This window comes from Fusarium pseudograminearum, chromosome 2, assembly GCF_000303195.2.
Source record: "Fusarium pseudograminearum CS3096 chromosome 2, whole genome shotgun sequence".
Classification (NCBI taxonomy): Eukaryota; Fungi; Ascomycota; class Sordariomycetes; order Hypocreales; family Nectriaceae; genus Fusarium; species Fusarium pseudograminearum.
Genome location: NC_031952.1, coordinates 4288966 through 4315654, shown reverse-complemented (window position 1 = coordinate 4315654; position 26689 = coordinate 4288966). Strand labels below are relative to the sequence as shown.

The following is a 26689-nucleotide window of genomic DNA, read 5'->3' as shown; positions in this document are numbered from 1 at the left end:
GGGCCATTTCTAAAGTCCAAGACAGTAGTATTACACTTCCCTCCCTACATATACAGATAAGAAGTTATACTGCATAAGTCATGTACTGGAGCGGAATAAAATGAAAATAGGAATACTGTAATGCTTGCAATACTGGATAAAGAATAAGGACTATGGCAGAACAGAAGTAAGAGTAATAATAGTAAGTTGGATACTATATTGCTACGTAGAAATATCTTTATACTAAATGAGTGACAAGTAAAAGATAACAGTGTACTAAAACAGGCGGTAAGGAACGACAAGCAACCAACCAACCAGGAGATATGCCTATAACCACAACATCCTATCAGTCAAATATTTGTTACCATGATGCTGGTATCTGGGCCCGATGATCTGGGCTAATTGCGCCAAAGACTTATTTCTTATCGGCGATGATGCACCTGCGAAGGGAGTTGTTTGGACCGACAGCACCACAGCGAGTGTCGCTGGGGATGTCCAAAGTGGTATCGGCGTACTTGATCCACATGTTATCATAGTTCGTTCCGGCGCAGGCATTGCCCGGGTGGAATTCGACAGTCCAAGGTAGCTGGCCTCTGAGGGACGACCACTCTCTGCTGCAATCGATGTTGTACTTCTGGGTCCATCCATCGCCCCTGATGGTGATATCATCGAACGACATGACAACGCTGAAATAGCCGCTTAAGAAGGAGTGTTGTTAGCTAACATGGTTAGATACCTAGGGCCTCAAAGTCTCTCACCAGGAAATTTGGCCGTGCAGGTCGTTCCAGTCGCAGCGCTTGCCGATATTGTCCTTCTGCACTTCACCCTCAATGGGCGCGGCGGAAGCGCCAAGCGCAAGAAGAGTCATGAAGAATGTCTTGGAAAGCATGGTGAAGTTGGAGTAGGAATTTAAGTTGGTGGTGATAGCGAAGCTGAGATTTGAATACTGTGATGAGAATGTTGATTGTGATGGTGAATAGGAAACATAAGTCAAGGCGAGGATAACAAGAGTTCTTATACTTTTCGTTGTTAGATAGAGGTCTATTCATCACTTTACCATCTTCATACGAAAGTCCTTCTACTTTCTAACAACAGATGTATTTTGCGTTTCCATAAGCTATGTCTTGGCAGGTAAGCTGATGTTTGTCGACACTTGTATATTGACGACATATGATTGAGATTTAGAGGACTATGTGATCTGCACGGCCCGAAAGATGAAGCCAGATCCGGCCAATTATACGGAGCAGATATGTGATAGTTGACTACTAACGTAACGCACCTGATTAGCCGATCACCTCATACATACACAGCATAACAGCTCCCGTTTACATTTCTATTGTTAATAAGAACTGTTGTGATACTTGCATTGTTGCTAGTGGAACCTTTGGAAAACACATGGAACTTCTGCTGAACTTGGGCTGTCTTTATTCATCGCCAGTAAAAGACTACTGGGATATCAGTCTTTGTTCCCGACCAGGTGGTAATGAGAGTAACGTGGACTCTTTATTGTGTTAAATATGGGGACTTTAAGTTAAACGGGCAGTAGTGCTTTAAGTACACCAGACACAACAGCATAATTATTGGAACCTTTGTTGATCCATGGAAGCCTTACATCGCCATGTCAGAAATAGTGATGCCGTCTCCACATAGATTCTGCCTTGATCTTTCTCCTTCTAGGCATATTAAGTCTGAGCCCCCCGCTATTTCTTAAATCCCCATAACGACGATCCGACTCACATTGTATGGGGAACCTTGTTCATCATCAGCTGGTTTAGGATACATCTTTACGCCAAGTCAAAAGGAATTTCATCAGGCATAATATCAGATGTTCTTGTTGAAGCGGCAGTGCTACTGATGATCTTCGACAATATATTGGTTGGTAGCCCCACAAGGAGGTCTACACAAATTATTCGGGGAAACAGCCAGGTTGGTATATCTTGACTAACAAGCATAAACCATGTCGATTTGAAGCTGCATGATCTCATCGAAAGGAACTTTGCAATATACCAAGAGCGTACATAACATTGGCACCAGGTCCCGGTCCTCCTGTTTCAGACACCTTACCTGCTAATCTGACGGAAGGAGACGACACTGCCAGGGACCTTTGGGATCCGAGTCGCCGTGGCCTGCTAAGTGGAAGATTGAGTAATGACAGAGCTGATATAACCACCTGCTTGACCGTTGAGGGTTCCGCACAAGAAGTCGTAATGGATTTAGTCGCAACCTCATGGACAGCATAGACTTCCTCAGTAGCATGGCTGAGACGACAATGTTTGATGTATCTGAGATGGAGATCAAGACAATGACTTGGCTGACATTAGTCTTCGTTGTTAATGACTGGAGATGATGTGTCAAGTAAGTCATGTTCAAGGCTATGAATGGTGATCCGATATATATTGGGTACAGGCACTGTCTTTACTTTACGCCTGACTCTTGAATTATCAACTAATCATAAACAGCACTGAGTGACGTTTGTAGTGGTAATCGCCCCACACAACGGCCCCTTGCCCAAGTTGTACTTTTCGACTTGGGGCCTTCAATTGATAGAATAATAGATCCTGAGATGGGAAATTAGGTATATAGAATGCTAATAGAATAGAGGTAAGTACATATAACCAAAGGTAGTGGAAAATACAGGATCCGGTCAAGTTCTTTCATTGTGCGCAAGTATCTCAGCTTTATGGGGGTTCTCCCTCCAGTTTCAGATATCTTATTGTTTCTACTTATAGACTGTTATGTAGCAGTAGGAGCGCGAAGGATGCAAAAATGTAAGCGCGGCTGACCTTTAGGGCTTGGCTAATAAGCTACTGGTACCGCTGGGGCTATGGCGTATTTTCTTTTCTAGCTCCTCTACTTCAGCCTTAAGCGAGCGCAGCAATACAAACGGCGCCCGCAAGACCTCTTGTATCTGTAGTTATATTACTCGTCTGTTGTGCATACTTGTATTCCTGGCATCACTGTGGTCTTCTGCATATCTTACGAGGAAGGCTTAGGAACCTGAAGATTATACTTAGATATAGGTATACGCTATACGCCTATTAGACCGGTGACATTGCGTTTAGCTTGCATTTTATCTACCTACTAATATATATCTCCACTTAGCAAATCTGTTATTATGATCGTCAGCATAATCGCCAGCTTACTCGTCAGCTTACTTGTTACAGGTTTAAATCCTACGAAGAGGATTAATTGCTCAAGACTTGGCATTACGCCGCACCTCCTATCCTGAAATCCCACATCACTACACACATCCCTATTATGTCAGCGTATTTATGTAGGTATACAAGGGAATCGAAGCAGGTTCGAATAAAGCTGTACAAGTCTTCATTCACTTGCTTCTTTAACCACTCTACAAGTTTTCACAGACTTTGAATATTCTCCAGTCACTACCTTGGCATTTACATCAACAGTTCTCATCATGTTCTTTAAGACTTTTATCCCTTTTTTTGCTGTAGGCGCAAGCGCCCAGTTGATTGTCGGCTTGGGTTCTTCATACGCCGAAGGACCCGGTCTTGACCAGCGGATTGGCGACCTTCTGCGACAAAAGCTCGCCGACAACGACGGAGGAGAGTGGTCCTTCACCAACCACGCAGTCAGTGGTAGCGTTCTGCCGGACATTGCGGAAAAACAAGCTCCGGAGCTTGATGGGTCCAACCCAAGGATTGCATACATTGTCTCCGGCGGCAACGATCTCTCGTATGCGACGTGTTTGAGCGACCCCAGCAACAGCGCGTGCCAAAACTCCATCTCCGAGGATGAATGGAAGAAGCGCTACAAAGATGTTCTGGATTCTGTTATCGAGCATACATCTGGTGATCTGACCGTCTTCTGCGTAACATACATTAGAGCCCTTGGCGCCGATACCGCATGCCCAAGCGACGACTGCCCAATGCAACCTGACGAGAAGGAGGCAAACGACAATCTTTACAACCGAGTTGTCGACTACACTGTTCGTGCGGTGGATGAGTGGAAGGCTGCTGGGGACAACAAGCAGCATGATGTGCGCCTGATTCCTATGCGCCAGCACAGTGAGGAGCATTACGTTGGCACCGGCGAGCCATGGATCAATGGAGCGCAGGTTCCAGACGGTGCAGGAGGCATTACCTGGCACCCTAACAACGCTGGAGCTAATGCTGTTGCCGAGTTCCTTCTTCAGAGCTTTACCAATTAGTCTTGTCCGCCTTTAAAGCTCTTCGATTCTGTTAGCCAGCGACAAATCGAGTTGTTGTTGCGAAGCAAGTCTAGAACGCTGGTCATGGAACGAGATAAGGTGACGAGAAGGGCTGGAAGCTTGTGTATATTCAGACTTTAATTTCTTTTTTTGGTTGATAGTAGTTGTAGTCGCAGTCAGCGCCAGTAACATGTTATTTGGTTCAATGGGATCTCGCGCGGGAACAACATTGAAAGGGCAACGGATCCGACAGCCTGATATCCAGGTGCAAATACAGGAGAGCAACCTCGCTTAGACAGTCAGAGCCTTCCCTACATAACTATTGCCCTAATTGCTGTCCCGCTCATCCTCATCTACAGTCGTTTTGATTTACTAGCTGGGTCTGTGATATGGTGGACAGCTTCAGACACAGCCTTGCGTTTACAGATGTCTGAGCAATTGAGCTAACATGTGGATTAACGTCAGTTTAATCTCAGCTTATTCAGACATATAAATCGCCGCGAATAAACGGAGGCCAATACTGTTCAGTGCTTATTGGCGTCTTATGTAAGAGCCATCAGCTGAACGATTTCTCCTCATTCTTATAAGCAGCGCCACGTCATGGTGATCTGGTAAGTGGACCTCCCTCCAGCATCAGTGGATTAATATAAGAACTGGAAACTGATATCATTTCTCTCAACTGCGAACGCAGGTGACAGAGCAGAAACAAGTCTAATATTTGAAGACAAAAGTCGCAATGGGTGAGTTTGCATTTACCCCTCATTTGATCTATCAACTAACGCAACCAAGTTCAACTTCACACATACGAGGACGGCGCGATTGATGTTGAGGCAGCCTTCACTGCTGAGATCCTGATAACCGAGCGTGTTGGGCTCCAGGACATCTGGCACAGCCAGTACGCCGGTTCTGGGGTCATGGGACTGCGCAAAGGCATGTATATCAAGTACTTGCCCACCAAATACCACCCGATCAATGGCAACATGCTCACCGGAGGAGCGTATCTCTTTGATACCTTGGAAAATGCAAAGGCATATGAAGATTGGACCACCAACGAGTTCAAAGTCGGCGAGCCGCCAACCACGTATTGGAAGCAGCCTTTGTTCAAATCAGTCGATTCCTGGATCTGGAATGTCATCGGTGCCCACAACTTCACAGACGTTGATGAGCATCACATCGGTCGCTGGCAGCGTTGGACTTACCACCATGTAGGCGTGGGAGATATCCTGAAACAGCTGTATCCTGTCCTGAAAGATGCAGCTGAGAAGAGAGGGGCTGGGTCATTCTGGCTGTTGCATCGACCAGAGGATAAGATGATTGGCGTTCAAATGTCATTCCCAAAGCCAGAGGAACTTGATGATGAGAGCCTTCTCCAGGAGATTGAGGCTGTAGCCAGGAAGAAGTCATTGGCTGATGTTTTCCCGGATGCACTGGAAGCAGAGGTTCTGATGGACAGGACTAGTGCTTACCATGCAATTTGGCAGCCGTTGTTGGATGGTCCAAACGGTCTCAAGGTGGCATGTCCTAACTTCCCACATCTTGCAGGTGAGAAGGCCTGAGTGATTAAAAGTCATATTCCACGAAGAGTATGGGCAGTATCTGTGATGGTTCCTTGTTTTGTACTTAGTTGCGCGCTAAAATGATACGCTTTTTGTCTTGTTCTCTACTCTAATCCAACAAAGCCTTCTTGACTGCCTCAACCTCCTCTGAAGTTCCACATACTAGACCAGCTCTGTCGTCACAGCCCTTGAGAGTGATATCGAATATTCTTGATCCAGTTGCGGGGTCGATAGCTTGACCGCCAGCACACTCAATAACAAGCGCCACAGGCAACAGCTCGTAATACTTTCGTAGCTTGGCCTTGCTCACGGACGTCACAGGTGAGACGTATACGCCGTGACCTTTGACGAGAGCGTGATAGATATCAGGGATAAGACCACCAGAGTATCGTAGCGTATACTTGTCGGTGATAAACTTGGTGACCAGGCTCATGTACTTGTCGTTCTCGGCGGCAGCGCGCAGATTGGCAGGGGCGAAGTAACGTGTTTTAAAGGGAGGCTCGGCAAAGCGAAGCTCGGGACGGGCCACGGTGAACTTGTGGGAGTTGTTGAGGCTGACTTCGAAGCACACGGGGTCCGAACCAGGAACTCGTAAGGCAACGATTGCGAGAGTTCTTGGGCCAAAAACTCCCAGGATGGATCCGATTTGCTTCTCTGTCGGTTGCTCAATGGCAGTGACTCCGTCCCATATTCCGATGATGCTTCCGACAGACCAGTTCGGGCCAATAATGGAGCTGCCATCGAGAGGGTCGAACCCTATAGTGTATTGTTCGTCGTCACTAATGGGCTGCACCGTCTCTCCTTCACGAGCAGGCTTCTCAACAGGATCCTCCTCACTGCTGGCAGTTTTAATGGCAGGTGACTTAGCGCATCTATCGCGAATAATGTTTTCCGCCAAAACATCAACGTTCAGCTGCTCATCTCCAAAGGCATTTTCGGTGCCCACGATGGAGACATCATATGATCTTCTGAGTTCGTCGCCAATGGCAGAAACAGCGTCAAGGAGCTGTGGAATGACCGACTCGCGCAGTGAAGATCTGTTTCCTTGCGGGAGTACAGTCTTGAGGAATTGAGTGAGCTCGAGCTCTGGGGCTTTCGTTGCTGAAGACATTTTTGCTGTGTGATATTGTTAATGTCAAAACTGCCAGGTTGGAAGATGAAAGTCGTTTTGTTATCCACAAACCAGGTTGCGTCACACAAATTGACGCAATCGGTTTGGTGACAAGACCTACTTTACCGCATATGGTTTAGATTCAGACTGTCAACGGCCCGATAAGAGACGATAAGAAGTGATAACGATCAAGTCTCCTCATTGACATCATATCATGGTCTCAGCTTTTCTCCTGTCATGTCAAAGTCCATGCCCTTTCAACACGATACTCTTTCCAGCCGTATCGGGCCGCTCTCCACGTATCGTCGATATGTCGTATCACTTTACCATCTAGTGGGACGTGTGAGATTGGCACAATCATGATATGATCAGCTCTCATTGAGGGATTTGCTGTCTCAGAACGATTGTCCAAGTTGTACAGCGGTGCTGCTGACACCGGATGGCCGCATGCATCAACAAGCGCAATACCATATGGATATACGATACGAGCTTTTGTGAACAGTCAAGTAGATCTACGATTACTTTTACTGCAGAGTTACATTACAAAAACAGACAGGTAGCTCTTGTACCTACGCAGACCAACACAGAGATGCCCGCCGCATTCATGCAGATAAACCAAGTCACCAGACAAGTCTCAGAGTTTTGCGTGACTATTGCAAGTCAGATTCGATGTATTAATTCCACCACATAATTCGTGTATATCCTTACGAAGATGAAACGCTTTCGTGAGCAACAACAGGGCCCTTGAGTAGCATTGGCTCTCCGTTGTAGAAGTTCTTGATGTCCCCAAAGATCTCCTTGGCAACCTCGTTTGCGGCAGCCTTGTCAAAGACCTCGACGCTCTCCCACTCGAGAGTGGCTTGAACTTGGTAGGGGGCACCCTCCTGGAAGTTCAGGATCTTGTAGTTCTTGAGACCCAAAGGACCCCACTTGCTATGAGTTTCTTAGTGATTGTGCCAGGTTGGACATTTAGCAGCTTGGTTGCGACTTACGATGCGACGAGAGGCATGTGTGTCTTTAGGTAGTAGTCCATGTCAAACGAAGGACCCGAAGGGTAGACAACAAGGACTTGAGCCATTTTGACGGTTAGAGATAAGATAGAAGTGAGATTCGAGTGTGTACTGTAATGCTGAGCAACACCATCGGGAGCTGAATGGAGGGGTAACCAGCTTTATATACCGAGCGGGGGTGAGAGTGCATCCCCACCTTGGTATCAATGAGGCGAGCGGATCAACGGAACTAATTGACGTGTTGCGATTGAACAAGGCCTTGGGGTGATTACTCAGCTTGCATGTTGATGTTTTTTTGGTGTTGAAATCGAGGGCAATCTGAAGGAGGTTGAAACAATCGAGCGATCTCTGTCGCTAATGCAGCGAAATGTTGATATAATTGGCTTTAATACGCCTTTCGGTGAAGGCAATCAACTGCTGTGTTACTGTGCATAAGACTGGCAGCTCAGATGACAGTGTATTATATACCGTAAAGCCAACTCATCTCGCCGACAAGCAGTAAAACAGTCACAGCAGCCGGGACAACTTGAGGGTGTACAACTTGAGTACGCGACCGCTTATCATCTCAGCCTCGGACGTGAATCATCTCCCCAAACAAACAGAGCATGCAACAAGCACTGATCAAGATGTAGGTAAGTTTGTAAGTAGCAAAAGGTTTGCATAAATCGTATTCGTCTTATCACCTTGGCCACAACATTGTCCAAGACATATGTCTCAAATTGGGAGCTATTTGAGCCTGACTCGCAAGACAGAAGGCATCAAAACAAATAAGAGGTTTGGATAGAGTTTTCACAAACAAAACACGGCTTCTGAAACTTGTACACTACCTAATCAGGTTCTTCTCATAAGCCAAGAGAGCCACGTGGTCTATTCTAGTCGCCTCATCTGAATTTAGTAAAGACGATTATCTGTAGCTAAGTGGAAGAGAGCTAACAGCGGGCCGCTTCGTTCTCGGTGTATTCCACGGGCTTCTGTGCATCACTGTAGTTTAAGCCTTGATACAACAGAGCCCTAGTGCCGGGCCACAATCATTCGGTGGCTTTGGCGTTGCGCAAATGCGGAGAGAGTTTGTGTCTGTTGAGATTCAGTGCTATAACCATGACGGCATGATGATGTCAGCCAGAGACAGCTCAACAATAGGTAATCGACAACGTCACCATAAAACTCCCTTCTATCAAAACAACAATTCTTATTCCGAACTTCTACTCTCAATCACCGCAAACAAAGACAGTATTCGCAGAACCATCGTATGTACAGGAACGGAGTATCCTACACACCAACTTCTCACTGACTCGGTACCGACAGAAACGCCGACACATCATTCCCTGATTCAGACAAGATGGTGCACAATATCCGAACGTAAGTTTCCTTGTGACAAACCGGGCGACCACCACGGTTATCTAACGAGAAAAACAGTAAGGACGAGTTCCAAGACGCACTCAAGAACTACTCTGTCGTCGTCGTCGATTTCTACTCTACCCATGCCGCTGAGTCAAAGAACATTGCTCCCACATTTGCCCAGTAAGCTCTTGTATCCGATTCCTTCGACCTTTGTCCTTATTTACTGATCAATGACAGTGCAAACGAGCTTGACAAGTTCAAGGACTTTCGATTTCTCAAGATCGACATCGATGATCTCAAGGGTCTAGCGGAGGAGCTTGGAGTCTCAAAGCCTGCCACTTTCCAAATGTACAAGAATGGCGAGAAGATCAATGACCTACAGAGTGATCAGATGGAGGACCTCATTCAATTCCTGGAAACTGGTCTGTAGAAGAAGGATTGTCTAATTAATGAGCCACGCCATCAATTAATATAGTATCAATAACAGACCTGCCACCAAGTCTCCCATCTCACATCTTGCCTGTCTACCCTACCCGTACCATAAGAAATATCTATAACAATTACCATTCAATCCTGGCATCAAGCTCAGAGCAGCGCTGGCTGAATGGCCTAAGAAAAACAAGGCGCTTCAGCTAGTATCGAAAGACTGCACGGATTCAGTGTCGAATGCTTGTCAGAGCTTCAGCCTCATCCTGATGAGATCATCTGGCCCAAGTTTGCTTGCTAAATGAAACATCTAATAATACATGCGCAACAAAGCTCCGACATTTCCTATACATACACTATCTGCGCCACCGTCGCACGGGACGTCGCCCTGTTTTATGCGTCGCAAATGGAACATGAAACGTGAGACTCGACAGTGAATCAGAGGTCAAAGCACAAAATGGAAAACCTTGTCAAGCTACACGCGGGTCATGAGGCTACTAGTACTGATCAATCATTTTTAATATCTATCATTACGATATAAAATCTATGTCATGTCATATAGGGCTTTTTGTTAAGCCATGAGAATGTGTATGGTGTCGTGATATACAGATTGGGTCAATGTGCCCGTGAAACAATAAAAGAAATGCCAACACTCTTGTGTGGTAATGAATGTTGCCTCGTCGCCAGAACCTAGCTGACTGTCTGGCCTGTTTATGCAAAATCGCTACTCCAAACGCCCCGTTTTAATGCCGATGGATGCCATGCGGCGAATGAATCTAGTAGAACTGGTGGATGTTAGTAATTAAATGCGAAAAATGATGCAGAGCAACTTACCAAGTTCATTGCCCAGAGGAGGACAAGAAGACCAAGCATGCGGAGCTTGAGGTTGTTGGCCCACGATGACTTGGAAGGCATGTGGCGGGTGAAGGGCGAAAGCATGCTACCGCCCATCAAAGGCTCAGCATCACCCTTGGCCTCAACGTCGTACTCGTCTGACTCCTCGGAAGCCCAGTCAATAGTCAACAGCTTGACCATGCCACCTGTGGCATCGGCGACACGGGAGCTGATCCACAAGAAAACGGGGACGATGATGATGAGGGACCTCCAGCGGTCGCAGAGAAGGCTACCATCACCCTTGAAGATGTCGAGAAGCAGGAGACCCTTGGTATCGGCGGCGAGAAGGATGTGGAATTGAAGGGTAAAGGTCTCGAGAGAGCAGCGACCGATCCAGGCGAATGATCGAGAGTACCATGTGCGGGCGGCGGGGAACATGTTGCGCGCAGCGATGAAGCCCATGATGGGAATGAATGAGAAGATGGGGTGCAGAGCAGTGTAGTCCTGCTTCTTCTCGGCCTTGCTGACGGCGACCCACCAGTAGAGAGGGATAGAGAGGATACCGGCGATACCAGCCAAGCCGTAGGACTGGGTGAGGATCTTGTTGTAGAGCTTGGTTCGGACGGAAGCGACACCCATAATGATACCGACATAGACGATGAGGCCATCAAGGCCAAGACGGAACTGCCACTCGTGGAGATCCCACTCAATCCGGAAGACGATGTTCAAGGCGTCAAAGACCCATTGGAGGACGGGCGTCCACAGCATAGCACCAGGGCAGATGGCAGCCGAGATGGCGATCTTACCCATGAGGGCCCAGGTGTTATCGTTGTACTTGGGGCAGATGGCGAAGAGGGCGTAAATGATGAGGAACCAGAAGCTGACGAGGGGAGCGAAGTAGTAGAACATGTAATCGGTGTTCATGAAGAAAGGCAGGGCGACGCTAAGAAGGTTAAGACGCAGAAGCACAGCAGCGACGCGCTTGAAGGAGAAGTCCTTCTTGGAGCTGAAGAAAACACCATGACCGAAACCGGTTTGGAAGAGATACGCAGCGACCAAGAGACGGATACCGACGTAGATGTTCAGGTCTCTGGAGGCACCGGTCCAGTGATAGACGAGGATGAGAGCCTGCATCCAACCCTTCCACTCATCAGTCTGGTCACGCGACAAAGGCTTCGCGTCTTCAAGGGTAGCAGGAGCGGCGGGGGCGGCAGCAGTAGCAGCCTGGGCACCAGGTCGGGGAGGAGGAGGCTTGGACTTTGTCATGAGAGCAAAGCCGACGATGAAGCAGAGAGCAGACATGAGGTTAAAGTCGAACATGCTGTACTGCTTGGAGCCCTTGGCGAAAGACTGGGTGCGGTCGGCCCAGTAGCAGGCGAGAAGGCCGGTGACAAAGGTAGCGACGTCGAGGTTGAAGAAAGACCACTTGGGGGCTTCGCCAGATCGGAGGGCAATTATCTCGGTGATGGCAGCACCACCAACGTACAGCATGCCGAGGGCGACAAGGATGATCTGGACAAATGACTTCTGGCCATAGTTAGTGCAGCAGGTGCGGTCATATGGGTAAGAGTTTTGCATGTCGAGCTTGGCGTTGCATCGAAGGTTGAGAAGGATCTGGGCCTTCATCTCAGCAACCTCATCGGTGACATGGAAGCCGTTCTCGTGGTCGACGATGGCATCCTTTTGTTCGTACGACAAAGCGGGGTAAGACCACAGCATGGGGATACCGGATTCCTGCTCCTGGGTCTGGAGGAACTCATCAATGGCTTCGACCTCGCCGGGCTGCGAAGCGATGCCAGTCTTGCGGTATTCGGGAAGCATGTCGTAGAATGGCGGGGCGACGGGAGCAAAGAACATCTCGTTACCGAATCCATCGCGTGGATCAATTGGTCCGTTGCCGAAAGGTGCAAAGTCCTTGTGGGAGACCAGCTCGGAGATGTTGGCAAAGGCGGACTCGAACTTGGGAAGAGACTCTTCCTTCTCGAAGCGGGCGGCGAACCAGACTCCCATGCCAACAAAGGCGACAGCAGGGCCCTTTTGCTCTTCGACGGGGACACGGTCAAGCTTCTCTTGGTGGTAGAGGGAAAGTTCGTCTCGGACGATGTCGCTCTCGTTACCGTAAGGATCCCAGATTGACTTTAGTCGGATACCGCCGAATTCTTCGTCGTGACTCTCGTGCTTCTGGCTCTTGGCTCGGACTGTCTGTGCCTTTTCTGCGTCGAGCTGCAATTGAGTTAGCCACCATGGTCTTGTTACACAGTACTTTATGCTGTCGCGCAAAGCATTTCGATGCCCTGTTGGTGTCATGAACTTACCAGACTGGCCATGCCGTAAAAGACCTGTCGAGTTGTAGAGTCACCGACAAACAGCATGTGTCGTCCCTCCATGCACTGCTCAATCTCCTCCTTCTTGTACTTGTGAAGCATGCATCCTGATGGCTGCCAGTTGGTGAAAGGCGCCCTGCTTCCATTCTCTGTGGGTGTATCCAGCCAGTTGCCATCGTTAAGCAATGCCTTGCAACGGTAGGGGTCGTCGCTGAGCTGTAGCTGGTTGATGACGATACCCAGAATGACGACCAGCGTCAAACCGAGGGCCAGCACCCGGTTAAGCGCAATACTGGTAGGTATTATTGCGCCCATTGTGATGTTACGACACCTATTTCGAGGTGTGAGATTATTCTGGTGTAAAACGATTGGGATGTGACGCTATTGCGTAAAGTCGAGCGAGTGTCTGAGTACGAAAGAGAAAACCCGGTTTACGATGAGTGCGAAACCATCGAAGAGACTCTCAATGCAAGGGATGAATTGATTTGAGTCTTGTTCCAATAAAGCGAGGGTGGTGAAGAAACTGAGACAATAAACAATGTTCGAGACAAGCGTAAGGAGGGACTTGTTCGAAGGGTTGTTGGTGTCGCAGTGGGGGGACAAACAAGCGATACAAGGCAAAAAAGTCAAATGGCAATAAAATGGACAAAAGGGACGATCACTCGGGCACGATGGAAAGAAAATGCCACCTCTAATAGTATATGAGGTAACTGAACGCGTAAGACTACCTGGTTGCGAAACATGTCAATCGCCAATGTGCTATGCAGGACAGGCACCGCAAACGCCCTATAGAACATTAGCAACCCCCTGATCAGCGTAGCGTAACTGGCATGACCCTCGCAATTCAAGGGTCCACAGAAGACGAGCCAGGGAGAGCACTTCTAGCCATGGAAGAGGCCATGTCAGGGTGTCACTCGACTCCACTGCTGTGGACGGATCAGCGCCGAAAGCGCCAAAATGTCTTTGACGAGGACGAGAAGAGGAAAGAAAAATGGCAAAGGATGGGCAGAAAGGATGTAGAGTCTGACTCGGATGGAGACATGGCTACAGAGGTTCAGTCTATGGACCAAGTCCACCGCTCCATTCCCATCTGATCTCTTCCTCCTCAACTCTTGATCACGAAGAAAATAAGGTTGTGGGGAGGGTTCAATCAAAGTCGAAATGCCAAGTGCTTTTAAGCATCAGACCACGATGTGACTGTTGAGAAAAGCACCAATAATCTGGTGACTCCATCCCCCTCCATGTCCAGACCCAGAACGCCTCGCCTCCCCCTTACCGTGCCAAAGAATGCTAATCTGGGACCTGGACGAGTTAATCTCTTGGCTTACCTGCTAAGAACCGGGGTGTTCCTCCACTAAGATTCCAGCGCCCCCTTGTGCCCTGTCGGTTGATGCTCCCTTTTGGTTCAAACAGGCTCTTTTTGTACGATCAGGAATGATTGCGCGCATGCAGCCAAGCAAAGAATGCACACTTGTAAAGTATCTTTAATCTCGCAGTGAAAAATCATCTCTTGGTACTCTGTACTGTTGTTGTACAGACACTCCAACTTGTTCCTCTGGTTCGGGCCTCCAAAACAGGCGAGCAAAAGCTTGAAGGGATTAAGGTTACAGAGGTCTCTAGCCCCAAACAAGGTAATGCCTGTCCATGGATGGCGGACCAGTGTCTCGATGAGTTTGTTGCGTCATTTCCAACCGCCGCCCTTTTTCATTCTTTTCTTATTATTCGTGGGGCGGGTTCCTGCTGACCCCTGGCAACGCCCCCTTGCAAGGGTGCGTGAGAAGAATCTGACAGTGCTATTTTGGAGCTTAATCATGTTGTTTATCGAAAGACAGCATGGCATGTTGTGGGATCGGGTTAATTAGTATATGCTATACTCACCGTTTGGATAAGACATAACATCTGCCTGATTTCAACGAGGGCGAGGAAACACATTGCATCCATGCAGACCCAGCATCGCCAGCTGATAATAAATCTCATTCCATTCTGAAACTGTCTTGTCCCGTCTGCTCCACAAGTCTCTACCAAGTGGCTATCGAGTGGCTATTATTCCGTCGACGATCATGCTGAAATCCGGTTTTTATTCTATCTCAGACCACTAAAGATGAGCATTGGACAAGATGATCCGCGAAAATGAATGGAGAATTAATTTCTTTGTTGCAATTCTCCAACGTGAGCGCGTGATCTGATGGTACTTTGGTGACAAGCAAATCCATGGGGGGATTGTCGGGCTTCCGATTGACGGACTCGGCGTCCGATATTTAGTCCTAGTCCTAGTCTAAGCTTGGTTCATTAGAATCAACGGTTTTATTTGCTTGGCAATTCAACTGTAGAAATGCTTGGCGATATAGAGTTTGTCAATGAAGCGCGATTGTTTACGGAGCATTTAGCCTTGTTTCCTGCGAACGTTTATGGTTTACTACCGTGTTTAGCGTCTGTAGAACAAATGCCTGTTGTAAATGCCGAAGGTGAAGAAGTTGTTTGTGTAGCAACGCTAAGTAAAGGGCAGGAGACTTGTTGACCAGGATACTACAGCGGATCACTGTTGTCTTGACGCTTGCGGGCGTGGCCTGGGAGAATGGAAAGACGCCGAGAATGAATGAAGATCAGTTGGAACATGTTGGAAGCGAGAGAGCTGGTGGCTTTCATCTGACGTCAGTCATTTTATTTGCTGTGTGTCTGGCTGCGACTCCTTCATTTGTGTAGCATGTCGACCATTTGTGCTTCTCTGTTGTTTGCCTGTATCATTGGTGACTTTATTCTCGCATCTCAAATGTGGCGTAGCTAGTCAAAGCCTTGACATCGTATCTGCATCTACACATAAGCATAAATAAGCGGCCTCGTATTCCGGGAATAGCCACCATGTTATCGTGCCCTCGCCGCTCCAGTGCATCTGACGATAAGATTGACCTCAAGAAAATCGAGTTTGACTCCAGGGTAAATCCACCCCAGCCCCCATAATTACGACGCGTCACGTCGTGGGTCGTTCGTCGATCACCATCAACCAACTGAGAGACACAAATGACATGCACTGATCCTAATTATTTGGCCGTCACCAGCGCGTCATGTCTCAATACCAAAGCGAGATGCGGACACATTTCATGGAAGATGAACAATATCCCGCGGGAGTTAGTTGAGGTTTCATTGATACTGGGGTTTCTATATGTACTAAGGATTCAGTGAGATTACAACTTGGTAGATCCCACGATAAACTCTGCTGACACTCGGAATGGATCCACCAGCAAGGCTCACTTGAACATCATAAGCTCGGTATCCGTAGGTTTGAATGTGTTTCTACCCTGACTCACGAGTGACTGTGTACCTTTGAGAGACCAATATGTCTCCTGTGGTCGCGATTTCGCTCGATACTGGTGCTTCCACATAGATGGTTCTGTGAGATTGGATATCTTGCCATGACCTTTGCTACTGCTCAGGATGGATCCGCTGGGAGTGCCTGCTTAGACATCGCAAGCTTGGTGATCACAGGTCTGAGCGTCTTTCTGGCCTATTCCACACGAGTGGCCATCCAACAGTGAGTGAACAAAGATATATTCTAGAACGCAGCAATATCGCCTCCGCTCAGTGATGTACATCTTGCGATATGACCTGGTAGTTTCCAGGGAACTTTATGCTGATCCTGGGAATTGTGAGTTTACAGGGTAACTGGAGCTCATGTTGGTCATGAACCTTCCCGATCCATAGCCTTTCATTATGCTTAACTCGGTGTAACCTAGATATGCTGTCTAGAAAGTGTAAAGAGGGTCAAGGAAGCAGTGAATTAATATGTATGTCTGTGAGTATTGAACAGAGAGAGATTTTGTTTATTGCAATACGTTCACACAGTTTCACAAAGCCAATCTCGCACATAACAATGACAACGATGCCCTGATCCATGATAACTCTATATGCTAAGAGGAAACGAATGTTTGTTACAACGTACACTGTACAGTATTTAACTATAATGAGAGCATTGAAGCTTTAGGGATGTCCACTGCTGTCTATCCCATTAACTACGTCTGAGACTCATCTGTGAAATTGGACACTTGTTGTAATAGTTGAATGTGAGCGGTCTAGGAATATTAGACCTCATAGTATACCCGTCGACATTATTCCACTCCTTATAATGGAATCTCTTATGAACTCTTGAACACAGTATGTATAGAGAAATAATGCAGGCCAACAACATCTAACCTATACTGCCCAGTCACGTTACCAACCAAGCGTGAGAGAATGAGGAGTTAGTATTAACTTGGAGCATTAAGCACAAGCTGGGCCACGGCGGCTTCTCAACCAACGGCGTTGCTCTTACGATCATGATATATAGACCTTCCGGCGAGCAACAGTATGCCGCGTAGAACATGATTGCCAGTGCCATGCAAGATACCTCCCACCTCTTGATGTACCAGGAGACCTTTGTGCCGTTTGGCGCCCCAGAGATACACCATAGAGTCCTGGTATTCCCCTTGCTGGGCCCCAGTCAGTGGATATATAGGCGTTCTCTGTCCGCCGCCGCCCAGAGGTCGCCTGCTAAGTAGCTACTGCAAGCCATCAAGGCGCTACACGACGGCGGAGTCGTGCATCGAGGCATACCGCCCGTGCGTTTGAGATCCCCGTTGATCAGAAGAAGCTTACCAAGTGATGCAGATATCAACAGCGCCAATGCCTTGTATGGACTTGCCCCTTTCGAGAGTGGCACCACGGTAGCTGCTAAAGTCGAGTGTCTTGAACATCCGCGTGAGATACACCTACCTACGTCCAGGCCGATGTAGAAGGCCGGCCAGCTGGTTATGCCTATGGCCCTATAAAATTATCTGCTGTATCTTTGCTGAGCTCTACTCACGCTTTTCCCTTTCTATGGATCAGCGCCTTCTTTGGTCATTGCCTTATGGTTAAAAGCCTCAGGCCGCTCCCTTCGGCCTGGATGGGCTCCTACGAGGGCGACGGGCAGTATAATAAGTTATGGTATGACCAGAATAGAGGATCAGATCCCAGTCTAGCTCTGGAAATAAAGATCAACTGCACACTGTATAACATTAGCCCTGTTGAGTAGCAGCTTGTGCTCTTTATGTTGCGGAAGGGCCTAGCGCACTCCATCGAACACTGCTTCAGTGCAGGGCATCGTCTGATGATGCATCTTTCAAGGAGCTGACGGTCTTGCATGGACTTTAGAGGTACAAGTGCTACTGATATCAAAGCATATGGTTATTTGTATCTGTAGCGGCTCACTGACGATCTAATAAGAGATACGAGCTCAACATTGTGGCACATATGTGCAACAGTATAAGGACAGCAGTAATACAGTTAACTAAACCATCACATTTCATTCTACCCTGCATTCGAAGGAATGGTGAATCCGTGAGCCTTTCCCAAAGATATCCAAGTCGTGTCTGCGTACTATCACTGTCGGGTCGACTGGGTCCTCGATGCTTCATGGTATACTTATGTGACTCAAGGTAAGATGAAATCACGTCAGTACTACACGGGATAGTAAGGTCTTTGTGCACTCCAGGTGAGGCTTGTCAGCATGTTCGGAACTTCACCGAACCGCACCAGTGTTGGTTCGGGTCCGAGTGAAAGATATACCGCTGGTATTACACGTGAATTCAGCACTATTACGATATAATAGAATTGTCAGCTGTAAATACCAGCTCAAGCAGTTGGCTACCAGTGTTGAAGTCGGTCCTGCCCAGCATTTAAACCATGGTGCAATCATGTAAAGGGCAAGGAGTGCACTATACGATGCTGTTTAGGAGAAGGTCTCAGAGATTGCCATCACGTGTCTATAACGATGCCTAGACTTAAGTATCCTGGCTGTCTTTAGTGTAAGCTAACACCATTTGGAGACCTAAACGGTGTGCCAAGGGAGATGGATCAAGATTGACGAGATCCACAGTCAAGCAAACGCGGGGAAGATTGATCAAGTGGACTGATCCCATCAAATATTGACTAGATACAATTACTCGCATCTGCAGTTATGGCCCAATCCACCAGTTGCCATCTGTTGTACGACGTCTGCCGGGATAGAATTCGGGATGCTGCAATATTGTCTCTTTCTTTAGGAGAGTAAAAGACAAAAATGATGCTTTAGATTGTCGACGAGAAGAATTGCTACTCATATCAGTAGTTACCGCGTGATGTCACTGTCCGAGAGATGTGAATCAGCAAGCTTTCTCCAAGTGCCGTACCTGCATAAGGGTAGGCATAATACTACTTATACTTGGCACACAACTAAATCACCATCCATCCCACACAACATAAATAAGCATATGACGCAGATGCATAGCATATCCAAGTTTATCGAATATGGTGTTGCATCCGAACGGCCAGCTGAGCTTGACAGTTCGCAACTATACACAACTCGAGTTACGCCGCAGGTCTTAGCCCTTGTCTTCAGGAATCCTTCAGCCAACAGCCTGCCTCTTCTGTCGAATGGCACCTTATCACAGCTCAAAATCACACACATGCAGCTCCATCTTACGTTTCCTCGTGAAAGCCGCGGCCCACGATGCCGCAACCCTTGCCAAGCACCCCGGCGAGTGACATCGAAATCCACCTTTAACCACAGATTTGCCAAGTTAAGATCAGCCACTATAGCAAAGAGCCCAAGGCCTACCTGGACATTTCCCCATGGGGAGATGGATTTGCTAGTGTTGGCTGTCGACATGACGGGCTTGAGTTCCTCTTTGAGGATAGATGCGGGGATAGTGGTTGGGATTACACGAGGCCACCGCCGAAAAGGCACAGCAGCATGAGCAAAAGTTTTCCATGTGAAGCGCTTGTAAATGCAGTATATTAGGACGGGACTACTCCTGAGAGACAAAGAGTTTCATCTTGGCAGACCTTGCATTCTCAATTGACCAATCGATTACCCGTCGTCTCAAGCTCTCAGACAATATGCGTCTCAGCCTTCTCCCCTTGGTTGCCTTTGTTGGCTGTGCTTTCGCATCTGGAGATACTATCTCTACGGCCATCGACAACATCTCCAATGCCACTCTAGCTCTGGACAAGTCCATCACAAACTGGCCTCAGACCCTAGTCGGCATACTCCCCATCACCACAAAGTCAACACTGCTCCTCACAGCCATTCACGACGGTACTCTTGCCGCTCGCGATTCTGAGCATCTATCCGTCGACGAGACTCTTCAAGTTGCCAAGGCCACTTCTGAGTTGACAACCGACGTCACCCAAGTGATTGATACCATTATCGCCGCCAAGCCCAAGTTCGACAAACTGATGGTCAGCCCTGTCATTCTCCTCAACCTCAAGCTCCAGCGCGCTCTAAGTGCCGACTTCTCCGAAGCTATCCTAGCAAAGGTCCCCAAGGACCTGCAAGGAAACGCAAAGGCGCTAGTGCAAGGGATCGACGACAGTTTTGCAAAGGCAATCAAAAAGTACAGCTCTCTACGGGGATAAATCGGGGGAAACGAGGGAACGAGTTATGATGTGAATAGAACCGCGACGACGTTATTACCATTCTTGGGTGGGCCTTTTTTAGCAGAGATTTTAATTACCATGAGTTGAGTTGTCGAGTAATAGAGAGAATCAATTGATATGTCAGTTTTTGAGGGAATTCTTTGTGCCTATTGAGGAAGCTGGATAGGATATGCGTGCCGAGGCAGGGTTCATTTACACGTGAGCATCTGAATGTAACGAAGGAGACGTCGACCACAGAAACAACTGACCGACCAACGCGACCTTTCCTATCAGAGCTAGTAGTTCGTAGAGTAAGCAAGGTTCAACAAACAAAAGACAACTCAACTCTGTAAACTCTGCATAAAATCCCGAATGGTCCAGCAGTCTCTTTCGGATCATCATCCCTGCACACTCTTTACAGTTGGCTAGCACTCGACCATCGACTGGCCAATTTGCGAGGAAAGCATTCTCTGCTTAAACTTGGCAGTCATTAATAATTCTTGCCGGCGTCGACACAAATAGACCTTGTTTACCGATCAAGACAGTACAATAACTAAGGGATAAATTGGAGTGCTTTAGCCAACTATGATCGACCTGAAATATCCCGATTGTTCGTGGACTGTTCACTGCCGGACTTTCAATTGCCCTCGCAATGCAGGCAATCCTTGCCACCAAACCAGAGCAATACAACAATGCCCAGAATGGCAACCCGACGATCTTATCGTTCCGTTTCCTCTGATCTTATCAACGTTTGGAAGGATCGATGAGCGTTGGCTAGAGGGCAAGCACTTGTTCACTTGCATGGATCACACTCCATTGACCCCAAGGGCCTGTGAGTGCGATCACTGTAAAAGATGAGGACATAGCAATTGGCAGCTCAAGGACACCAATGCCTGAAAGTCACAACACTCCTACCGTCTTGCAACCGATCTCACGACTCAATCTATCGTCTCGGACCATTTCGCGTCTGTTGTGCCCTGACAATCACGACAGAAGTTTTGGAAAAGGACCTAACATGGGCTCGAACCAAGCTTAATAACCATTGAAAGCCACCAGCTTCATTCCCAGCGCTTTGGATTCGTCGACAACGTGGCAAAACAAGTCCAGAAATATGGTACATACTGGGTCTAGATTCCGGCCTTACGCAAATCCACTCAGCCTTGTGAGCACCATCCTATCAGCGCACTCGCCCGATATCCGATCCAGGACGAAATCGTGGGGCTGAATAAGAATTACTGGGAATTGATCGCGATGGAGCGTATCATCAAGTGACACATCATGTAGCCAGGTAAGTTGTGATAGGCGAGATCGTCTATTGACTGGAGATCTCCGTTTCAACAAGGAGATTAAGCCATGTTAGGCTGAACCGTCTGCTCGGGCCCATCTGGTCGAGCCCTTTGGGGCTGAATTATAGTTCAATATTTGGCGCCCTACTTCAGGCACAGGGTGAAGCCACCACAGCGGTAAAGTAAAGGAACACGTTGGGGCATTATACGTGGCTTCAATGGTGAGGGGATCTATACTGGCTTTAGTGATGTTCGATGAGATGTGGCGTCGCACTGGTCACCATTACAGGACTGAGGTTCATTGAGTGACATGTTGGCTCAAGTCAATCTCGACCTTATTTTCTTGTCGCAGAAATCTGTTTCCATCGCAAAAGATTACTTCGAGATATCTTTGGTCGGTTGGAGTGACCAGAATGATATATCGTGCTTGATTGTCTCATGGGGATCATAGTATAACCACGTTGGTGAATTGTTTGACATCTATTTACCATTAATACACGAACTTTGTATTGAGTTCTGTCGTCAATATTAAATCATCCCTCTCCCAAGCTAGCAATTGATGGCGCCTCATCCCCACACCATCGCCAAGTGGCTGTATGGCTATTCGACGCCGCCTTCGCTCCTCCTGTCACGTTAACTATCAGCTTGCTCTTTTCGGTAGCACCAAGCGAGTTCGATATTGGGTGGCTGTATCAGAGGTCGAGACCTCAGAAGTTTGTCTTTACCAGGATGCTGGTTCTTATAGAAAGGGGGAGCTCATCAGTATATAACCCTCCTGCAGCCATGAGCTTGTGTAGCCTAAAGTTTACTCTACACCAGTCTTATCCGCATCACATCTTTCATCATATCCCCCTTTCGCCAAAATGAAGTTCAGTGCGGCTTTTGCAGGTCTTGTCGGCCTTGCTGTTGCTTCACCTTTTACGGAGCATGATACCTCCAATGGTCTCGTCGGTGAGTGTCCTTGCATAAATTCAAAGTCACTAGCGTACTAACTTTGAAAGCACGAGGTGGAAAGTGCGATATTCCAAGCAAGTACTTGCAATACCCCTCCACGCCCAAGCCCAAGAAGTATTATGGCTACGGTCGTACCATTCATGTCAAGCGCGGCCAAAAGATCCAACATGCCATCAAGAATGCATTTCCTGGTGACCGTATCGTGGTTGCAGCCGGCGACTACCGCGAACAACTCGTCATTGACAAGGATGGCATTCAACTGGAAGGCCATGGTGCAAACCTCATCCAGCCGGACGCGAAGGATCTCAAGACGAATGCCTGCACTGGCTTGACCCAGGATCCGCAGAAGAATAAACTACAGACCGGTATCTGTATCGTCGGGTACAATGTCAAGACGGACGCCTTCATTACCGAGCATAAGAGAGTCAAGTCTGTACAGAGGCCCGTCAAGGGTGTGTCTGTCACTGGCTTTACTGTCAAGGGATTTTCTGGCATCAACATTGCTATTCTCGGTGCCAAGAACACCTACATCACGAACAACAACCTCGTTGACGGCGGGGCATATGGCGGCCTGACACTTGGTTCAATCAACACGGTCTTTTATGACAACGTTGTCACGACTACGAAGGGTGGATTTATCGGCATATGCATGGACAACAAGTCAGATGTGTTTGCCACGAAGAACCAGATTTCGAATCATCTCATTGGTCTTTGTGTTCAGACCAACGGCGCAGTGATGGAGTACAACAAACTCACAAGCAACTGCTTCGGTGTCTTTGTCGATCCTGGTGTCAGGGAAGCCAAGATTGCCCACAACTACATCGGCCCAACCCCTGCTCCCTGCGACAAGAACGCTGCGGGTGTTGTTCTTGGAAGTTCCATCGGGGTTCTGGTTAGCGACAACACCATCGAGGGCCAGAAAGCCAGTGATGGGTCAGGAGCAGGCATTCGCATCTATGACGACCCCTGTGTTGCCACACCGGAAATGCCCATTTCCCTTTCTTGCGTTGTTCTCGGAAAGGCAATCAAGGCCAGAGATAACGTTGTCGTCCGAAACACTCTCAACGATAACAACAGCGACATTCAGAACTTGAGCAAGGGCAGCGGAAATATCATCAAGTGTAACACTTGCAAGAACGAAGCCAGCATCAAGGCTGGTCAGTGCAAGAAGCCCTGAGATTGTGTTGTTTTTGGATCAATTGTTAGTACATGGTGTTTGGCTGTGCTTTGCTAGCAAGATACGGAAAGCGAATTGTGGTTTGGCCGGGTATTGGATGAGTGAAGAGGTAGTGGATAATGTATTATCGAATCAGTTTGTCAATGCAATTCAACTCGAAGACGAACCTCAAGCACTTCAAAATATATTTGTATTTCTAGAGCTGAGCTCTTGCCTTTCTCAGTCCACCCGGTATCAACGTTGGGCCAAGACATAAACTTCAGGCCAAGGCCTTCTCTTCAGATCACAAACCCCCGTCGAAAATATAAAAGCCCAGAGATCAAACCATTCATACAAACATTTTGAATTAATGTTCATCTCAACCTGCAAGCCCAGTAAGAAACTCACTGAGACCCCAAGCCCCGGGATCCGGCACTTGTTGAAACCCAGAACCACCAACATATACACTCCGTCCTACGATAGCCTGCATACCCATAGTTGATACTGCCCCATATCTCGCGGCCTGTGTCGCCCAAGTTAAGCTCTTCATTCCGCCAAGTCCCCGAATGGAAGGGCCAAGAGCATCAATTACCATGCGCTCATGATCAACGGAATAGGTTGGAGTTTTCCGAGGAGAAGCATGCTTCCATATACACCGCGGACAAGTAAAGCACCTCGGCGAAAGCCAGCAAGCTCAAAACAGAGACTACCAGACACCCGGTATGTGAACCAAACCACGGCGACGGGCCTACGCCGTGATGCCCATCTCACGATTTGTTCAAGGTTGATTTCATCCAGATGCTTATGTCACAGCAAATCCATCAGTCCTTAATTTCCCGCACCTTTCTACTACCTTCAGCACCCCATCTGTGTCACAACTATTCCAAGGCCCATCTGAGATCAATTGAGACTAAAGTTGGAGTGGCGTGATCTAGACCATTACCCCGGCATCTATAGAGCGAGTATCTGGGGTGATTTAGTTTCCCGCGGAAAGCTTATTCGTGTCCCTATCATGGTCGTATCAGGCATATCAACGATCTGTATGTATTATCACTCAGAGCTTATCCATGTGAGGATAGTGCAACAAGTCCCTGGGCATTATTTAAAGTGGCAATGTTGCCAAGTCCATGAGCTACTTTACAAACAAATAAACAAGAAAGCACTTTTAATGCAGTTTATTATGGATAAATCATCTGAGAAGCTAGAGTCCTTCCAGTCCCAACCAGCTCTAGAACATGGTTCCTCAACCGAATATCATGAACTGGAAAGAAAGTCTGACTCACCACACCACAACCATCGTGTAAGACTCTTACTGATCGATACAGGCTCGAAAGCAGGCATGTTCAATTCATTGCTCTTGGTGGTGCCATAGGTACTGGTCTTTTCCTTGGAATCGGCCGTGCCTTGACCCAAGCTGGTCCGCTTAGTCTCTTACTGGGCTACAGCATTTCAGGCGCCGCTATTTTTTGCATGGTATGTCTGGGATTTGGATATACTTACACATATGAACTATTGGTGGCTGACATCTATTGTAACTACAGATGCAGAGTTTGGGTGAGATGTGTACTTGGCTTCCCCTCCCAGGAGCAATCCCTCAGTTCGCAGATCGCTGGGTAGACCCTGCCTTGGGGTTTGCCATTGGTTGGAATGTAAGCTTTTCGTATTCCGAATAATTGTTCCTATTTTATTTTTGCTGATCTGGCTTTTGCTTAACCCTGCAGAGCTGGTATTATTGTGTCATAACCCTTTGCGCAGAGATTGCTGCCGTATCAGTCGTCATACAGTACTGGGAGGGAGCCCAAGGCGTCAACGTCGCAGTCTGGATCACCACTCTCATCGTCTTGGTGGCCTGCATTAACCTCTTTGCCGTCTCAGTTTATGGAGAAGTTGAATTCTACTTTGCCGGCATCAAAGTCATTGCTATCATTGGTCTCATTTTGTTAGCATTCCTCATCGACGTAGGCGCAACAGGGCAAGGCAGTATCGGATTCCGCTATTGGAAGAACCCCGGAGCAATGAAAGATTATGTGGCAACCGGTGACCTAGGTCGGTTCCTAGGCTTCTTTTCGACTCTAGTTAATGCAGCCTTTTCTTTTGGTGGTATCGAAACCGTGGCTGTGGCTGGAGGCGAGGCCAAGAACCCACGAAGGAACATCCCCAAGGCTGTTCGTCGAGTGTTTTGGAGAATCCTCTTCTTCTATGTTCTCGGCGCTCTAGCAGTCGGCGTGTTGGTTCCTTCCAACGACGAGAATCTACTGAGTGCTCAGGCAAATGGCTCCAAGGGTGCAGCAGCCTCACCATGGGTCATTGCTATCACGCATGCCAAGATCAAGATCTTGCCATCTATCATCAATGCTGTCATCTTGAGTTCCGCTAGCTCTGCCGCAAACGCCATGACCTTTAATGGAAGTCGATATCTCTATGCTTTGTCGAAGAATGGACAAGCGCCCAAAATCTTTCAAAAATGCAACAAAAGGTAATTGGACCTCTTTCATTAAACAATGGATACAGGCTAACCATCTACTAGTGGAACACCGTGGGTAGCAGTATTACTAGTCACTGCCATCTCTCTACTTTCGTACCTCTCCTGCTCTGCCAGCAGCAGCGTGGCTTTCACTTGGTTTCAAAACCTTGCTACACTGTCATCACTTTTTACATGGTTCGGTATCTGTCTTATTTATGTCAGATTTCACAGCGCCTTGAAAGCACAAGGCATAGATAGGTCATCACTTGTCTTTAAAGCACCATTCCAGCCCTATCTGGCCTGGTTCTCGATGTTTTACTTCGGCGTTATTATCGTTTTCAGTGGGTTCTGGACATTTACCCCTTGGAATGCCAACAGCTTTGTCACCACCTACATCGGTATCCCGCTCATAGCGATTCTCTTTTGCTTTTGGAAGTTCTTCAAGAAAACTAAATGGGTGCTATCTACTGAGGCTGATCTTTATCGCGATAAGGCTGATATTGATGCTATTATCTGGGAAGAGAGGAAGCCAACAACAACTTGGGGTAAGGTTTGGGATTGGTTATGTTAACTTAGTTGGAAGGATCATGAATGTTGTTATTTACTTTTATGATTGAGCAGTACAACTCAAGTGATACTATGTACCTTGTTATATAACTTGACAGAA

The 26689-nt window shown here is 47.6% G+C and overlaps 10 protein-coding genes across 10 annotated transcripts; 6 read left to right on the top strand and 4 right to left on the bottom strand.

Annotated features, from left to right (window-relative positions):
- Positions 1-394: 394 nt before the first annotated feature.
- On the bottom strand, positions 395-868 carry FPSE_02093 (uncharacterized protein; the record flags this gene model as incomplete). The annotated part of the gene is made up of 2 exons (XM_009255212.1): positions 395-677; positions 738-868. The coding sequence occupies 2 exons, from the start codon at positions 866-868 to the stop codon at positions 395-397; spliced, it is 414 nt and encodes a 137-aa protein (XP_009253487.1).
- Positions 869-3397: 2529 nt separating this feature from the next.
- On the top strand, positions 3398-4150 carry FPSE_02094 (uncharacterized protein; the record flags this gene model as incomplete). The annotated part of the gene is made up of 1 exon (XM_009255213.1): positions 3398-4150. The coding sequence occupies one exon, from the start codon at positions 3398-3400 to the stop codon at positions 4148-4150; it is 753 nt and encodes a 250-aa protein (XP_009253488.1).
- A 736-nt stretch (positions 4151-4886) lies between these two features.
- Positions 4887-5706, top strand: FPSE_02095 (uncharacterized protein; the record flags this gene model as incomplete). Its single annotated transcript, XM_009255214.1, has 2 exons — positions 4887-4890; positions 4940-5706. 2 exons carry the CDS (start codon positions 4887-4889, stop codon positions 5704-5706), a joined length of 771 nt encoding a protein of 256 aa, XP_009253489.1.
- Positions 5707-5815: 109 nt separating this feature from the next.
- On the bottom strand, positions 5816-6817 carry FPSE_02096 (uncharacterized protein; the record flags this gene model as incomplete). Its single annotated transcript, XM_009255215.1, has 1 exon — positions 5816-6817. One exon carries the CDS (start codon positions 6815-6817, stop codon positions 5816-5818), a length of 1002 nt encoding a protein of 333 aa, XP_009253490.1.
- Positions 6818-7521: 704 nt separating this feature from the next.
- FPSE_02097 (uncharacterized protein) lies at positions 7522-7895 on the bottom strand (the record flags this gene model as incomplete). The annotated part of the gene is made up of 2 exons (XM_009255216.1): positions 7522-7750; positions 7810-7895. The coding sequence occupies 2 exons, from the start codon at positions 7893-7895 to the stop codon at positions 7522-7524; spliced, it is 315 nt and encodes a 104-aa protein (XP_009253491.1).
- A 1271-nt stretch (positions 7896-9166) lies between these two features.
- Positions 9167-9598, top strand: FPSE_02098 (uncharacterized protein; the record flags this gene model as incomplete). Its single annotated transcript, XM_009255217.1, has 3 exons — positions 9167-9186; positions 9244-9348; positions 9406-9598. The coding sequence occupies 3 exons, from the start codon at positions 9167-9169 to the stop codon at positions 9596-9598; spliced, it is 318 nt and encodes a 105-aa protein (XP_009253492.1).
- Positions 9599-10370: 772 nt separating this feature from the next.
- Positions 10371-13067, bottom strand: FPSE_02099 (uncharacterized protein; the record flags this gene model as incomplete). The annotated part of the gene is made up of 3 exons (XM_009255218.1): positions 10371-10379; positions 10429-12651; positions 12744-13067. 3 exons carry the CDS (start codon positions 13065-13067, stop codon positions 10371-10373), a joined length of 2556 nt encoding a protein of 851 aa, XP_009253493.1.
- A 6576-nt stretch (positions 13068-19643) lies between these two features.
- FPSE_02100 (uncharacterized protein) lies at positions 19644-20162 on the top strand (the record flags this gene model as incomplete). The annotated part of the gene is made up of 1 exon (XM_009255219.1): positions 19644-20162. One exon carries the CDS (start codon positions 19644-19646, stop codon positions 20160-20162), a length of 519 nt encoding a protein of 172 aa, XP_009253494.1.
- A 2149-nt stretch (positions 20163-22311) lies between these two features.
- On the top strand, positions 22312-23579 carry FPSE_02101 (uncharacterized protein; the record flags this gene model as incomplete). Its single annotated transcript, XM_009255220.1, has 2 exons — positions 22312-22399; positions 22450-23579. The coding sequence occupies 2 exons, from the start codon at positions 22312-22314 to the stop codon at positions 23577-23579; spliced, it is 1218 nt and encodes a 405-aa protein (XP_009253495.1).
- A 1159-nt stretch (positions 23580-24738) lies between these two features.
- On the top strand, positions 24739-26593 carry FPSE_02102 (uncharacterized protein; the record flags this gene model as incomplete). Its single annotated transcript, XM_009255221.1, has 5 exons — positions 24739-24830; positions 24884-25031; positions 25100-25207; positions 25280-26034; positions 26086-26593. The coding sequence occupies 5 exons, from the start codon at positions 24739-24741 to the stop codon at positions 26591-26593; spliced, it is 1611 nt and encodes a 536-aa protein (XP_009253496.1).
- Positions 26594-26689: the final 96 nt, after the last annotated feature.